Consider the following 17,380-nt stretch of genomic DNA (forward strand, 5'->3'; position numbering starts at 1 on the left):
TATTAACCGTTAAATGAAAGCCCACTAGCCATGATTACTGAAGGGAAGACCCCTGTCGTCATGGGGATAAGAGATCGCTGCATGCATGCACACATGGCACACTCATCACAGCGATAGGACACATGCACTGACTGACACACACACGCACGCAAGAGCGTGCGGCACACAGCCTGCCACATCCTGAGAGGAACAAACTGAGATGGCTCTTTGAAGGGCGTTTATGAAAAGTCGATTGAGGCAGAAGTGGATATTCTACACGCCGTCAGTCACAGTGTCTTGGTTCAAAGCCCCCCAGCCTGGGGACGTCAAGCAACAATCGGCAGCAACAAAAGAAAGCCACCCTCAACCTCCGACCCGCCACCAAGGTCTCCAAAAGCCTCGACTAAAGATCACAACGCCACTCATTGCCACTGACAAGGTTGATGAATGTATTCACTAAGCACAGTCGGCTTAGTGGCGCCTCCCATACAGACTTCACACGTCCACGGGCGCAACCAGTGGGCCACGTGTGGACTTAGCGTGGTGTCTGTGCACGGCGTGCACGTGGACCAACGCGTGCATGTATGAACACACACGCGACATTTAAAGGGAGTGGTACTCACGGTCGTTGCACTGGGTTCCTGTGTATGATGTCATGGTGCAGTCACAGGTGAAGTTCTCCCACTGCTGGATGCACACGCCCATGTTGGCACACGAGTCCTCCTGACACGTGGTGCTGGGACCTGGTGTTGGCAGAGAGAGAGAGAGAGAGACAGAGACAGAGAGAGAGAGACAGACAGAGAGTGAGAGACATGCAGAGACAGAGACCGAGTGAGAGTGAGAGAGAAAGACAGAGGCAGAGGGACAGAAAGTGAGAAAGACAGTGGAGGAGGAAGAGAGATAGCAGACGGACAGAGATGGAGAAGAGGACAGCAGTGACAGTGATGGAGTTGTGAGAAAAGAGGCAGTGACACGAGAGACAGAAGCAAAAGAGAGGAAAGCAGGGAAGATAAGAGATCGACGCAGGAGACAAGAGGAAAGGAAGGAGCGAGCAAGAACAAGCAAGTGCGTTAAAAGAAAAGGAGAGAGAAACAGAAAGGGAGAGGACCGACAGACAGACAAACGGACAGAAAGACAGACAGACAGACAGAGAGAGATAGCAAAGGAAACACGTTAACCAACAATAGCACTATATACTGAGCTTTAACATGCAGAACAAATGCACACCAGAAACACAGGTGCACACTATAACCTCATTTACTACTTCGCGGTCATACTGTGAAGTATAAACCAGGATTATGCATATATGTGTGCCTATAGGAGAAGGAACGAGGAGTGGACAGCAGCACCACGGGACGCCCCCAGCCCTTTTGAATGAGCCAGGCAACGTTGTTTCCGGCTTAGTGAGTGTGAAAACACCATTGTGTGCTTTCAGCATCCATTTTCGACATTTACATCGTGTGTACAGTACTGTGGCTAACTTTGTGGGGTGGGGGGGTTGGGGTGGGGGGGGCGGGGCAGGGGGCTTGTCCCGTAGAGACACTGTGGACACTTTGTCATGTCCTTCTTTTGACACGTGGAGGGTGCCGAGGAGCCATGCACATTGTATCATTCCAACAGGTGGCGCTCTGAAACGTTCCGTTCCAGTGAAGCATAACAGTAAAACGCTGCATTCCCTCCGTGAACAGGCACGACGAGACTGAATGACTGAAGTACATGAAATACATGAAATGAAGTACACAAAATTACATCTTTTCACAACCGACGGCATCTACTGTATGAAAAAAAAAAGTAACAGAAAAATGTCTCTCATAAAAAAAAATTCCAAACTGCACTCGCTCTCTCTCTCTCTCTCTCTCTCTCTCTCTCTCTCGCTTTAAGAGCAAGACTCTTCACAGCCACACACACAAAACATCCAGAATTCCTGAAAAGAGACGTGAAAATAAAAGAGAAGTGAAGATAACGGCACTCCGGGACGACGAGAGTGCATAGCCGTGGGTATGCACTCCAGCGGGTGAGGGAGTGGAGACGGGGAGGTATTCAAAGTCAAAACGGGATGTGTGCCATTCTCCTGCGCCACACATAGCTTCAGAAACGTTTGAATACTGAGAGGGAATGCAGATTGGACGAGTGAATGACATATATATAAAGACACAAATCTCCCAGTGGAGAAAACACCCCCTTGAAAAGCCTCCAGATAACCATACAGTATACGAATAATATAAAACAGACAAAAGAAAACAGTCTTTAAGAGCAAATGTCTTGTATGAGACGATGTGAAGAGAAGACATTTGAATTTGAAAACAGAGCAACATCGCCGGCTGAAAGTGCGTTCACTGTGTAATGCAAAATGATGGCAGTCAGCCCTGCATTCCCCAGTGTCGCATCTGCAGTGTGTGTGTGTGTGTGTGTGTGTGTGTGTGTGTGTGTGTGTGTGTGTGTGTGTGTGTGTGTGTGTGTGTGTGTGTGTTTGTGTAAAAGCTGGTATGTATCAGCAGCACGTGCAACATGAACTTTAACAACACGCATCGGATGGAATAAACTGTAGTGTAGTGTGTGTGCGTGTGTGTGCAACTGTGCGTGTGACTGTGTGCTTCCGTGTGCAACAGCACGTGCATCATGAACTTACGCATGCGGACGTGTGCGCATAAGGCAGCGTGCATTCGTCTGTATGTGCAAGCGATGTGTTTGGGTGCGTTTTGGAGTGTTTCAGCGGGAGACAAGTCGCTCTCTGAAATAACACTTTCTCATCTCCCTGAAGTAGCTAGCATGACAGGCTTTGAAAGGAAGCCAGGTGACACAGAGAGAGAGAGAATCAGGAAGAGAGAGGGGGGGTAGATATATCCGCACTAACTCAGTGTTTAGAGATGCACAATGACAGCCTCATTCTCTGCTCTGTTCCAACCAACTACTGCACAACGCCCTGCGGTTGTCTGTTGTCTCGCACCTGAATCCATTACTCCCACGCTGTGTCTGTCGATGCTTGTACAATCGGTTTTTCTACTCCCTAGTCTGTCTGCATGAAGTGGCGGAAGTTGTTTTGATCTGAGGCTGCAGTCTCTGAACAGATTGTTTACTCTTTCACCTGCCTGCTGGAGATGAACTGAACAACAGAGAGAGCTTAAGGCTTTAATGAAGCCAGAACAGTCATACTGTAGGATTAACCACTGATCCCCTCAAATATTATCTATTGTGTTCATTGGCAAAGCGTGGCAAAGCAACACTCCAGGATGCCAGTGATTTTGTTTTGGTGTTTTCCAAGGACACGCCATAACCTGAAACGCTGAAACGCAATGTAGGTAACGGATTTTTGCAAATAATAACTGTGTAATTGTACTATAGGGCACAGTAATGTGAATGTGATTAAACTTTTATTATGTTGTTCACCTAAGAAATTCTGCATGGGTAAAAAAATAAAAAATACAAAGTAAAAGTATGTAAATATGTGTGTGTGTGTGTGTGGGGGGGGAGAAATATAGCCTATATACACCGTATAATAAATAATAATCCCAGGTGTTACTTGCGATTACAAAGTGCATGCTCTCTAAAATGCTCTCATTATTACCCTGGAATAATATGTGTCGTTATGTGAAGTGCTATCAAAATATGAAAACTGCGAATCTCGCAGTTCATTCCAAATAAGCTATAATGTAATGGCCCCTATCCATCTCTCTCTTCCCCTCCCCCCCCTGCTCACCCCGCAAGGGATCCTAATTCTGCTGAAACGGTAATGGGCTGTACAGCTATGCAGGCAGGCAAACACTGTTAAGGAACCAAGGGCGTTTCTAGCATAGTTTAATATCAGAGGCATGGCCCCTGGAGACGGGTCTTGCATTAAATACATAATCTGAAGCACTCTATTAAAAACCAAAAATACGTCAAATAATGTGTAACATGTTATTTCCTGGCAAGTGGGATTAACTGGAATTCTTTGACATCAGCATGGTGGGTGTTCCAAATGTAATCCTAAACAATGTCAAATCCAGCCATTAACCAAGCGGAAGTTTTGGGGTAAAGGCAGTGGTTGGTGAGAAACGGAACAACTCCTACAGACCTCTCAATACAACATAATCAGACAGACTACTATACTATAGACTCCACACACCTAGGACTCACCCAACTAGAGAAAGCAACCATGACACTACAGTATTAAGCTATGAGAAGAATGAGAATATTGCGTTTGTTGTACCAGTTAGCTTTACCAAAAGACATAAAGGTTCTCAACGCAGGACACAAACTCAAGACTAACCTATAATAATTCTAGTATGTATGTATTGCAAATTGTATTGCTTTGTATTGTATGTATGTATGTACCGTGACTAATCGTGTTAATGAAGTATTCAAGCAATCAAGCTAACCTTAGTAGTAGCCTACTACTTTAGGTTAGGTCATGTCAAATCATTATAAAAATAATGGCATTTAACTAAAACATCTGAGTAATTGTCCTCCTCACTATTCCTCACCCTGCCTGTACAGTTTGACAGTGTGAATGAACTATATGCATGGCGCACACAGCTGCGTGTGAGTTATGGATCAGTGTTTTATAGCTGTGCTGCTGTGCGCACAGCGCAGCCACGCGCTGCATGTGAGCCTTGTATAGATCGGCTATAAGGAGGAATGTGGGGCCACTGATCCAGGCCCGCAGGCAGAGAGTCAACATGCCAAGCACAGATTTACAGCACCCTGCAGACACAGCAGCTCACTAACATGGGAATTCATGGTAAAATCCAGCTCTATGGATTCTATAGCCTCAATACTCGTTCCGTCCCATACTGATTAATGGAAGATCCTTCATTAGATCCTGCTCTGTCTTGCTGGCGTGCACATTTACTTCACTTTTTGGTGTATTTAAGTTTGCATTCGTCTTACTTTGCCTGCCAACTGCTCTCTCTCTCTCTCTCTGTATAGATAGATAGATAGATAGATAGATAGATGCTGATGCCGCTCTCTCTATTTGAAATGCCAACTGATGTAATTGTCTCTCTCTGAATAGACAATAATGTTATATATACCGTATATATATTTGAAACTAATCTCTCTCTATTTGAAATACCAGCTGATTTCTTTCATTACAAATTATCTGTCCGTCTCTCTCTCTATAAATATCTCACGTCACACACACACACAATGTCTCTATTCAAAATGGCACTTGATCTCTCCCTCTCTCAGGGAGCACTTGCATTTATATATATATAAAAAGATGAACTACTCTCTCTCTCCCTCCTCCCTCAGAGAGCACTTGCACTCCCGCATCATTTTAGGGGACAGTGTTGCCATGGTGACACCCATAATGCATTGCACAGACACAGCAGTCTTTCAGGCCGGTATGGGGCCTCAGAGAGGCGGGCGTTGAACCCTCTACCTTGCAGGTCGGCTTTGGTGAAACCAACTATGTTAGCGCAGAAAGAAAACAAACAAACAAACAAACAGAGCGGAAAAAAAGAGTATAGGTTAGTGAAGGATCAACTGTGTTAAGAGCTTTTTATAGATCTAGTACTGTACAGCACTGGTTCACAAACACTGGGTAGGACCCGTTTGTGGGTCGCGGACAGATTTGAATGGGTCCATTTAGTTTTAGTTTTTTTTGTTTCCTACATTTAGTTTTAAATTATTATTGCAAACATTTTCATGAATTAAAAACTAAATTCAAAATGTTTAAGAAGTAGTGAAAATAGCCGACCTACAAGCTCACAACGCGGCGCGAAGCGACGCGTTGCGCGTCTTGTAGATCTGCTATCTTCACTAGTTTGGGTCCACGGCAAACGTCTAGTAGATATCTCTCTTTTGGGTCTCGACCTGAAAAGTTTGGGAACCACCGCTGTACAGTGTTACAGTGTTATCTTCATCTGTACAGTGTTATTATGTTAATCTGTTAATCAAGAAAGCAAGCAGTGAAAAGAAATCATGGCTGAGCAGCCACATAATTTGTATCTATCACATGGCTTAATGGTACAGTTAGGACGCCCTGTGTGTTATTATCTATATTGTACAGTGGATCTCTAGTATACCAGCTGTGTGCTCCTCGCTGTCTAAGTCTCAATGGAAGACGCCAGAGGCAAAGCCTGCAGTGCAGTATACCTGAGGGTATACAACAACCACAGGATATTAATGTTGTACAGTACTGCCATCTGGTGGTGTGCCAAGGACTGCACCATTCACACAACTCATGCAATGATGTCCATATTATGTACCTGTATACTGGACTATAGAATGAATTATCCAAGACATTGTTCATAGTTCTGTCACTCTGGATTTGAAGAAGCATCCCGAACACAATGAGGGTGTGTAAAGAAGAAGAAAGATGGAGCAGCAGCATTTATTTGCTGTATACCGACATGGACGCACTGTGGTTGTGTGAATGGTGCAATCCTTGGCACTCCAATGGGGGGCAGTATACAACCTTAATATATGCCTTCGGAGATACTGCAGCAGTAGCCTCGGTAACAGGCTTTCATTTTTGTTGGTGCAAAATTTTAAAGCCTGGAGGAACGCATTGGCCGCTCTGGTCTAAAAGTGGGAGTCAACCCTTCCGGGTGGGCGTCGCTCCAAATGATGTGACGTAGCGCTGCACTAGGGGGGAGAGGAGGGGCCGGGGGTGACGGACAGATCGATGAGATCCAATCAGGGCGTGCGCAAATCTCAGCCGCGACCCGCCCCTCTAGACCAGAAACCTAACACGTTAGCTCAGGCTACAGCAGCAGGGTCTGCCAACATGGCCTCCAGTTACAGTACACAGGCAGCAGGACCACAGTGAAATAGTTTTGATATAATGATAACTTCTCTGCGAGAGACAATGTGTTACTTGCATTGTGTGTCTGGTCTGCTATTAAACGTGGAGATCTGAGAGCTGAACAGGAACTGAAAAGCCTTGCCGGCAGGTGGCTGAAGGCATGCATGTGCCACTGTGACGGATCAGAACATCTCCTAGCAAGTGGGTGCAGCTCAATAGTCAATTGAACTTGGGCACCAGTGGAGGCCAAATCAATGGCCCACTTTTAAAACTACCCATCATTTAAAGGAAATTAGTTTTCATATTGAATTGCTGTCACTTCTCTTCACTACACTAGATTTGACCTTAATTTAAAATCCGTCCACGTAGCTTGCAGCTACTGCCAAATTGCTAGTCGTACGAACAAGGCCAACAGGTCCCTTCTCACGGAAACTGAAGGACGGATTTAGAAAAAGGGATTCTTCCCTGTTCCCTTGACATGATAAATGCCTGGGGTAGAAAAATAACATATTATTGTAACAGACATGAACAGACAGGAACATGATGTCCTTTCAAATGTCAAGGTGTTCATGAGTTAAAGACTAGCGAGGTGCACCTCTCATTGGCACAGTGGCACACCGTGGTCTTGGCTTTCAGAGCTTAATCCATTTTAGGCAGGAACCCCTTTTGGTGTTAGCATCATGTTATGCTTTAGCTATTGAAAAATAGCAGATCTACAAGCTCATAGCGCGCCACCGAGTGGCGCACTACGAGCTTGTAGGTCTGCTATTTTTGAAAAATCGAAGAACGACTGACATAGAAACATCTTTTTCAGAAAACTGTCAGGACGTAGAAGACATTTTTAGAATTTGATCTCAGGTCAAAATGGATTAAAGGTCGGCTGTATACCTTCGCATCCGCGCTCAATCTGACCGCTGCGGAACAGAGCGTCATTGATGAGGTCGGGCAGGCGGCCGTTGAGGTCCACCGAGGCCAAGCAACCCTGGAAGCCCTCTCGAGACACCACCAGCTTCGGCAGGTTCTGGTACATGTTGGGGCCAAGGCCCCCGACGAAGAGGTCACCTAGTTCGAGAGAGACAGACAGGCAGAGAGAGAGAGATAGAGAGACAGAGAGGGAATTGGATAGACGTTCAATTTGATTTTATTTGGAAGGGATTGGAATGCTTGGTGAATGTGCACACCGCTCCAAGAGATGGGTCAAATGCTGAGAACTAATCTCACATACAGCAATGTATGTGACAAATAGCACTGGACGAAAAGCATGGAATACGGATGTGTATATTACAGGAAACTCCCGTTAAACTTTCCAACAAACTCCGGTATACTCTGGAATTGTACCATCACACCTGTATGTTACCGTATATTAACTGTATATGTCCGCTAAACTTGAGGTTTACGGTAAAATACAGTGCCCATAATTGCCCGTTAACTCCTCTTTTCACGCAGTGTAGGACTTTAACCTTTAACTTTAACTAGTCACAACTACAGCTGTAAAAAGTACAATGTTTGCATCTCAGGTGTAGTGGAATAGTAGTAGTAGTAGTAGTAGTATACAGTAGTAGTAGTATACAATTTCATTTCAATTCTATGGTAAAGTAAAACTACTTAAAAGTACAGTACTTGTAAATGTTAAGTTGAATGAGCGTATTAATGTCCGCCGCGGTACCTTTGAGGTCCAGGTTCTTTGCTCCGTTGACGTTCTGGGTGACGGACTTGGAGTCCACCTTGAGGGTGTGTGTGTTGGTGGAGTCCCGCGTGATGACCACGTTGTGCCACTGGTTGTCGTTCAGCGGGTTCTCACTGTTCCCCTTCAACAGACTGGGCCCGTTCCCCAGGTCGAACACATAGTGGATGAACCTAAGGCAGGACACAGGGAGGATCTGCACATTAACCCTAACCCTAACCCTTCAACAGACTGGGCCCGTTCCCCAGGTCAAACACATAGTGGATGAACCTAAGGCAGGACACAGGGAGGATCAGCACATTAACCCTAACCCTTCAACAGACTGGGCCCGTTGCCCAGGTCGAACACATAGTGGATGAACCTAAGGCAGGACACATCAGCACATTTAGATTTTTAGTCTTTGGAATGAAAACTTCATTTAGTTTTAGTCATATTTTAGACACCTGGAATGTTTTAGTGTTAGTCTAGTTTTAGTCCACTAAATATCATGAGATTTTAGTCGACTAAATCTACGGTTGGGATTTGTCGACAAAAATGCATTTTTGCAGGCTGATTTTACACTTGGTTGCATGCTGAAATCTGTGCTGAAAATATGATCTACAAGCTCACAACATGTCACAGCGCGACACGTTGTGAGCTTGTAGATCTGCTAGTTTCAGCATGCAACCATGTGTAAAATCAGCCATTACTGCAGCCATATTTGTAAAAGAGGGTACTCAAGTATGTGTGTGTGTGTGTGTGTGTGTGTGTGTGTGTGTGTGTGTGTGTGTGTGTGTGTGTGTGTGTGTGTGTGTGTGTCATAACTCTGCACTGGACTACATTTACTCTCGCTGTGGACTACACTAACCACAATCCATGCCAATCCACTCACTCACCCTTTGACCAGCTCCACGGCAATGAAATCATTTCCGTCGCCACTGTTGAAGAGGATGAAGCCATCGGAGGAGGTGGTTTTGAACTGAAAGAAGAGGTGCATCGTGGTGTAGGCCTGCAAGGTGGCCAATCCCAGGTAGCTGCCCTTAGTCTTGAAGGTCACGGGGTCGGCGATGATGGAGCGCATGCCGAAGCGGGCGTTGAGCTCGCAGAAGTCTATGTCGCCGTTCTTGCACATGTCAATGTACAGCATACCGTTGAACTTCAGGCCCTGTAGAAGAATGAACAGGAGGAGGTATGGGGTCACGTTATAGAAGAATGACCAGGAGGAGGTATAGGGTCACGTTATAGAACTGGAACGCACATATGGGGCACGCCTGTCAGTGTGTTGACAAGATCGAAACCACATGAAATGCTATTTTTTTATGTATATATATTTTCTCTTTGAATAACTGATTTGCATATATACCCATTATACTTTTGTTTCTGCATCCTTTTCTATATGATGTCTTGTAATGGTTATTTTTAGGTGCATAATAAAAGAAAATAAGTTGGAATACAGCAGTGGTAAGTTCTGGGTAAACGCTCATCTGCTCCAACTGGTTACGGTCAGTTACTGTAGGTAGCCAACGTTACTTGACCTAAATATACTTGGTGAACAATAATTGGTGTATGGTCAACCAAGCCCAGAAGCTTAATTTAATAAACACTCAATTGTGTCAGCAAAAACCCATAGCCGCTAGGGCATTAACGACTTGAGATTTGTCCCAGTCGACTTGTCGGACAGTAAAGTTGAAGTCGTATCGATTTATCGTTTCTGGCGGCGGGGTGGGGGGCGGACGCGGACGCGCGGGGGGGGGATTTAACAGGGGCGGGTGGAGCTGCCGCGCGCTCAAATACGGAGCATGTCAAACAAAGCACTGCGCATTCAGTGGCCTCTCCAATATGACACAGTCACAGTGCATGTATCATCTATATCAGAGGTTCCCAAACACCGGTGCCGGTCCGTGGGACACGTGGCACTGGTACGCAAGAGGGGAATTCAAAGTTTTGCGTCGTTTAAAAATGTCCAATCTTTGTATCTTTAGCAGCAGCAGCTGTAGGCTATTTTGTGACGATCGCGTTAATGAAACCAAACGCTACACGCGGTTCCGGTACAGGATTATTATTTCATGTGAATCATGTCAAAATGAAAAGATGATGTTATCCAGGTAAAGTAGTGGTATTGGCACACAGCGCAGCAGCAGCACCGAGAACACAATAAGAGATATAACAATGTTCTGAATGCAATGAAAAAAGGGGAGGAAAAAAAAAAAAAAAGCTCAACTTTCGACTCGCGCTGCTGCGAGTCGACTCGTGACTCGTTTATCGATAAATCGATGAATCGGTTTTTTGATGAATGCCCTAATAGCCGCACACACATCAGTGTTACACACTTTAATGAATGACTGAGTTGTTCATTTTACTGAACATTATAACAAATTATTACATGGTTTGGTTGAATGCTTGATTCTGATTGGTCGATCGCTGAATTCAGTGGTCTGTAATTTCTTGATAATGATAATGCACTCTCTGTGGTGGTGTGGAACGCTTGTGTCAAATTTGAAGTTCTCAAGTTACGTGGATTACAGACATACAGAGACGTGGCACATTTATAGATAGAAGATACATAGATAGATGTTCTTCCAGTTTTATAGTATAGTTTGTTGATTACTTTTGATGCAGTAACGTCTTCTTACATTGAATTTTAATTTATTTTATTTTCTCTTTCTTTTTAGGTATTAACAATTTAAATTGTCACTTTACTGTCATCTGGGGAGCCCCCAAAATCATGTGTGGAGTGGGGACTCCCCTGGGGGTTGAGAACCACTGGACTAGCTGCCTGTACAGTAGTCTTTTTTAAACAATACATTTAATTTGCGCAGTCGAACACAAATGCACACCTTTCTCACCAAACACCTGGTCTCAGGGGCTTTTACCTGCCAAGGCAAGCCCCGAAGACGTTGCTGTAATTAAACACCGTCAGCTAACTGGGGAGGGATTGTGTCACAATGGATCAGGCTTCACCATACCTGCAGATGGCCTATGAAGGAGGAGGGTGCTTCACCGTACCTGCAGATGGCCTATGAAGGAGGAGGGTGCTTCACCGTACCTGCAGATGGCCTATGAAGGAGGAGGGTGCTTCACCGTACCTGCAGATGGCCTATGAAGGAGGAGGGTGCTTCACCGTACCTGCAGATGGCCTATGAAGGAGGAGGGTGCTTCACCGTACCTGCAGATGGCCTATGAAGGAGGAGGGTGCCGAGGAGACGAAGCGCCGTTCCGTCAGGATGCCCGTCTCCACGTTGTGGAACTCCAGACGGGTGTGGTCGCCCGCCATCTGACCTGGTGCCGGAGCAGGAAGACAAAAGGAGAGGAAGAGGATGGGTAGGGCCGGCGGGGTGAAAGGGTCAAGATAAAGGGAGGGGAGATACTGGGGATTCCAGTGGATTTAGGTATGAAACACTTAAGCCCTGTATTTTCCAAAGTTTTCACTGACCCAGAACAGGAAATGTCTATGCCATTGCCCACCTTCTGGAAAATGGAACTACGTGTTGGAACTACAGTCTATTGCCTGTGTGTATAAAGTGAGCTAAACCTCTATGTCCAAAAGTGGACAAGCTCAAGATGTGTCAATTCACACCGCATTTCAAGCTTGCAGATTTGCCACTTTTGCCACTTTTGTGTGCTGATAAAGTAGGTGATTTATGAGGAAAAAAAACTAAAAAAAAAAAAAAAAACACAAAAAGTTAAAATATGGAGATAACCGGCAGGTTTCAGCCCGACTGCAACAATCTACAAATAAAGCCAAAGACTGATTTTGACGCAACAACAACCTATTAAACCAATTACTCAAAATGATCCTGTTAAACCAATTACTCAAAATGATCCTGTTAAACCAATTACTCAAAATGATCCTGTTAAACCAATTACTCAAAATGATCAATCGGATCGTCCAACCTGTTAAACCAATTACTCAAAATGATCAATTGGATCGTCCAGACATGAAATGCCAACGTGCATCGTGTAACATGCATGATTGGTAACGAGCAGATGATGATCGGAGCGGCGCAAGAAATACCTTCGGCCATGTCCTCGTCCACCGTCAGCTTGAAGTTTTTACCGCGCCGGACCACTCGCACAGAGTGCCACTCATTGTCGTTGAGTTTTTGTCCGGCATAAAGAACCTCAGGGCCCTTGCCTGAAGAGGAGGGTTCGTTAGTCAAGGGACGAGGGAAACACGACACAAACCAAATCTTTGTTTTCACACCGTCAGTGAACTACAGCTGAGCTACGGCACGTTGATTTGTCATGGAGAGACTTTGATCTGCAGCGTGTACAATATACAGTACATTATGTTATGTATCGCTGCTGTCAGGCAGAACCGTAAATGTTATGCAAATTAATGCATTGAGTTTTTGTTTTGAACAATAAAGTCAGGTTTTTATCGTTTGAGGACATACAGTACACACTGTATGTCACTGTAATTCTGAAGACAAAGATCTGGTTTGGATTTAACCACAAGATAAAACAGAAACAGACAACAAATCATAACTGACAACTGCGCAACATTAGGGATGAAAAATATTTGCTCTTACTCATACTGGGTCTCAAAATCATATCTGAGTGTGTGAGAGAGAGAGAGAGAGAGAGAGAGAGAGAGAGAGAGAGAGAGAGAGAGAGAGAGAGAGAGAGAGAGAGAGAGAGAGAGAGAGAGAGATAGAGACATTTGACAACATAAATTCAGAATGTTGTTTTTTTTCCCTCAGGCTACCAGAAGGGGGCATGCTTGCCCCACTGTTCTAAAAGACCAGATTATGTCACCAAGCATTCTGATTCAGTTCCGGTGTTGGCAGCCCACACTCCTGCTACTGTATAGTTATCACTTCAACCAAGCCGTTAACATAACAGCATTCTGCTGGTGTTCCAGCCAGGTCTAAATGGGTTACTCATTACAGACAGCTGCAGTGAGCAGCAGGTACACCCAACCCTACAGCTCTAGTCCTACTCTGAGTGCCATGCAGGAATGGAGCTAATTTAGAGCTCATTTAGATCACATTGACCACAGGCTGGGAGTCCCACGTGTGTCTGAGGTGATTTGCAGCTCAGGCAAAGGTTTTATATCGACAGAAGCTATTTAAATTTGAGGACACGACAGTTCAACTAAAACACAGATGTGTTTATGCGATAGAAAAATCGCATAAACACATCTGCAAGTACATTTTCAACGTTTACCTGGCTTTCAGGTTTTTTTGTTCATTAGCTACGATTAAATAGCTAGGTTTTCTTCTATCAGGGAAAGTCACAGAAAAGGCGGTCCAGTGCCACAGAGCAGATAGAGGAAAGGTACAGAGCAGGAGCAGGATACCGCCCAGTCCTTTTTGTTTTTAAGTTAAAAAAAAATATTTTTGACAATTGAGTAGTGAAGGCTTATTGAAGCTATAAGGGGGCTTATAAAGCAGCACTATGTGACTTCCGGGGGATACATTTAACCATCAGGTAAAAATCATCCTGTGAGACAAATGGCCTTTGACACAATCTTGTCTCAATAGAAGACAATACAATACCAAGTTATATTGTATCATACAGATTGGCCAAAATGTAAATGTATTCACAAAGTTACATAGTGAGGCTTTAAGCTGCTCTTAGAGACAGATAACAGATGCGTTGCTTACAAAAGTGCCAAGGTGTTGGGATTGCTGAGCAATGAGTGTTTTGGCCTTGTCTAATTGATTAATGGATCGAGGCATTTCCTGATTAACTGGTTAATACTGAATAGATTAAATAGATTAGATGAACAGAGAAGTATCACTTGAAGGGTAATCAGAATGAACACTTGTTTATCCTGTGCTTCTCCGAATACTGGTACTCTAGAATCTGATGTACCGTAGTCAGTAGTCACACAACGTGTAAATATATCGGGATAAATGTTCAGGATAAGATAAACCACACAAATTGAAAAGGTGACTGACGTCAATCACGTGGAACCGCATAATGACAGTGATTTGTGCATGTGCATGCATTTCACAGCCTTCTAGGATAATGAATTAGTCACGGTAATCAGCCTAATTGCAGAGAACAGGTGTGTTGCATTCGTCACTCAACTCGTGTCATAGATGCGCGCACGTGCGCACACATGCACACGCACAATGCTGGGCCTTAGTTAGGAGACAGTATAAAATGGTGAAAAAATAATGAGTCCCCTGTATGAATAAGAGCAGGTATTTCACAGTATAGCCATATCACACCACACATACAGTAGAGTGAATTTTAACACATATAGCCTACATTTTGCAAAACTTAAATGTACAATGAGAGAATTTCTGCAATACTGACTGCAAGTGAGCCATACAGTAATTCACAGCATTGTCAAATGATACGTAACATGCTACTCTATAGAGTCTTGGGTAAGCAAATATACCACAATGTTCAGAGGGCCGAGGGACTGGATTAAGGACCAGTTGGCTGAATAAAATGTTAAAAAAATAATAAAAAGAAGAGCATTTAAAATGCATAGAATATAAAGTTACATTAGATTTATATAACTTTGATCTCTTGGCTAATACGCGCCCCACCACAACCCCTCTTATCTTTGTAATCCTCTTATAAGTCACCTGCATTCGCACATTGAAGGGACATTTATTATACTTCACCGCACAACCCTTGACAAAAGCATGTTGAAGAAATGACTTATTTTCAACCGATGCAGTCGTTCTTTCAGTTAAAAATGAATCGGTTGAAAATACGTCATCGGGGTCTTCAAAGGTCATGTGACAACGTATACATCCCTGGATTTATACTTCGCCGTGCGGCGGTGTCGCGTTCCGGTAAATGTCCGATCCACAAGTTGGCTTGCAGATCGGATATTTCCCGGTGCGCGACACGGCCGCACCAAAAAACAATTACATCATCACACAATGTAATAGTAAAAAAAAACATTGATTGAATATAGGAAGATATAAGACTCCAGAACTTACTGGCGTTACAGTTTATCCTGACACAGTCTAGAATGGGGGAGGGGGGGGAGAATAAGTGACAGATGAAATCGCATCCTTCAAGGTTACAGCTGCAGACATCCAAGAACAAGAAAAGCCACCTTCCGGGGACGGTCACATGACGGCGGTCGACCATTTCTAACTAGGGTTTGGGAGCGACTGTCATATTATAAGGAGCCAATATGGCGGCTGTCCAACTCCCCCTTGGATGAATATTGGTAATACTAATTACATTATAATGAAAAGTATTCATTATTACGTTATCAATCAATTGAGCGGGGCCTGTTTAATCCAAGTTTAATATCAGACTCAGTGTTTTCTAAGTCTCTATTGCAGAGATAAAACAGTTATTACAGTTTATAGTTTCCCCCCGCAAAAAAATGCATTAAGATATTAAACTTTCTGAAATATTAATTTACTGCTATTGTATCAATTTCAAAATGGTCACTCGCAAATTCAATGGCCACATCGATTTTCCAACCCCAACAGTTGGAGCCAGAATGTCTTATACTAGCACAGTAAGCTCATGGCATTACTAGTATCAAATTACATTATTAGGCGTGTAGGAGATCAGATTTCAGGCTTCAGATTGCTACGGATACCTCCGCCTACAACAGAGGGATGCTGTGTGTGGAGTGGACCTGCCCACCGGCAGGTGTGCTGGCTGTGTGGGGTTGGGATCCATGTGCCCGGGCTCGTCATGTGCCGTCAACCGCGACAGAAAAGTGGGAGCAAACAGCCTCGATCCAGCCAGCACCAGCGCCACACAGTGGCCCCAAGACCCCTATGGCCTGTATACTGTTATCTATCTAGAATATCTAATGTGCTACGGCTACTCTTTCTACAAAAGGAAGGAGGGACTGCTTTGCAATGCATGAATATTTTACATTGAGCAATAATTTACCAGTATATAAACTACTCTATCATGTGCGCTTGAAGAATGATCAAATTTCATTATAAATGGCAAAAGAAATGTGAGATACGAGTGTAATCTAGTTTAGTGTCCGGGCGTATATGTGACTTTACTGTATTGTGCGGCAACGTGTATATATTAGAATATGTTTCTGTGGTTAAGGTAGTTTGCTTATACAAGCAGTAGTGTAAGTGGATCTAATACGGGGTAATTTGCATAAAGGACTGTGCTGTCCTTAACGTCTCCCTATGCCACCCTCTGCAGGCGCGCTGGGTGCCGTGGCCTCGGGCTGTTTGCCAGGCGGGCCGCAGGCTCTGGGCCTTTGAAGGGGTGAGTGCCATCTTTTGAACAAGGCATGAGAGATGCCCCGGAGGACCAAAAGGGGGTGCTAATGGACAGAGAGGATCATGGACCTGCTGTATAATGGACAAACCAAAGAGGATGAAGCACACAGAAAACCACACACAGGAACACGATAAGAATGTTGGCTGAATGTAGAGTGTACTGTAGCTATAGCACTGAATGTACAGTGTGTGTAGCACTGTTGAATAGATGGCAAAAAAAACACAATATAAAGTATATCTGATGTCTAGTGGCTGATTCATACTTACTTGCAAGAACTCACGCGCCGGAAATAGCCAATATGCAAGCTCACAACATACTGCAGTGCAACATGTTGTGAGCTTGTAGATCTTGTGTTTTTTGGTGCTTGATATCGCCGCGCACCTAAATATAAATCAAGCCTAGAGAGCGAGTAAATTCTGAATATAGTAAAAAAGAAATAGAAAAGAAAAATCGCTTTAGAGTAATAGCTATACGTGAATTGCCGACTGTTTCTACAAAATGGCTGACGAGAGAATGTTGTCATGAGCATGGCTCCAATGATATTATGATTCTGTTCAGAAGATGTACTGCAAAAGCATGGAGATCATTAAGTGTTAGATTGATGAATGCATACTGTACGTACAGTATATACAAACACACACACACACACACACACAAGTCTACAAAGACACCTGAAGCATCATCGCAAAAATAACGTTACACTCCAGGCAACTAAGAAAACAACAACATGCAACTATAATGAAAAACTATGTTAAGAAAACATGTTTTAGTACGTGTTAGAGCTAATATTTAGGTCCGAAGAACCCATGGGAAAAAAAACT

The 17,380-nt window shown here is 44.0% G+C and overlaps 1 protein-coding gene across 4 annotated transcripts in view; it reads right to left on the minus strand.

Moving 5' to 3' along the window:
• Positions 1–17,380, minus strand: part of nrxn3b (neurexin 3b) — a gene marked incomplete at its 5' end in the record, with an annotated part of 401,977 nt that overhangs the window by 214,651 nt on the left and 169,946 nt on the right. For all 4 annotated transcript variants that reach the window (XM_083790730.1, XM_083790732.1, XM_083790733.1 and 1 more), the window contains 7 exons: positions 603–722; positions 7,598–7,771; positions 8,376–8,566; positions 9,269–9,537; positions 11,539–11,651; positions 12,388–12,507; positions 15,284–15,310. In XM_083790730.1, the coding sequence (XP_083646856.1) occupies positions 603–722; positions 7,598–7,771; positions 8,376–8,566; positions 9,269–9,537; positions 11,539–11,651; positions 12,388–12,507; positions 15,284–15,310 (1,014 nt within the window). The remainder of the gene's footprint in view (positions 1–602; positions 723–7,597; positions 7,772–8,375; positions 8,567–9,268; positions 9,538–11,538; positions 11,652–12,387; positions 12,508–15,283; positions 15,311–17,380) is intronic.

Source organism: Protomyctophum parallelum (genome assembly GCF_964188405.1).
Source record: "Protomyctophum parallelum genome assembly, chromosome: 19".
Lineage (NCBI taxonomy): Eukaryota > Metazoa > Chordata > Actinopteri > Myctophiformes > Myctophidae > Protomyctophum > Protomyctophum parallelum.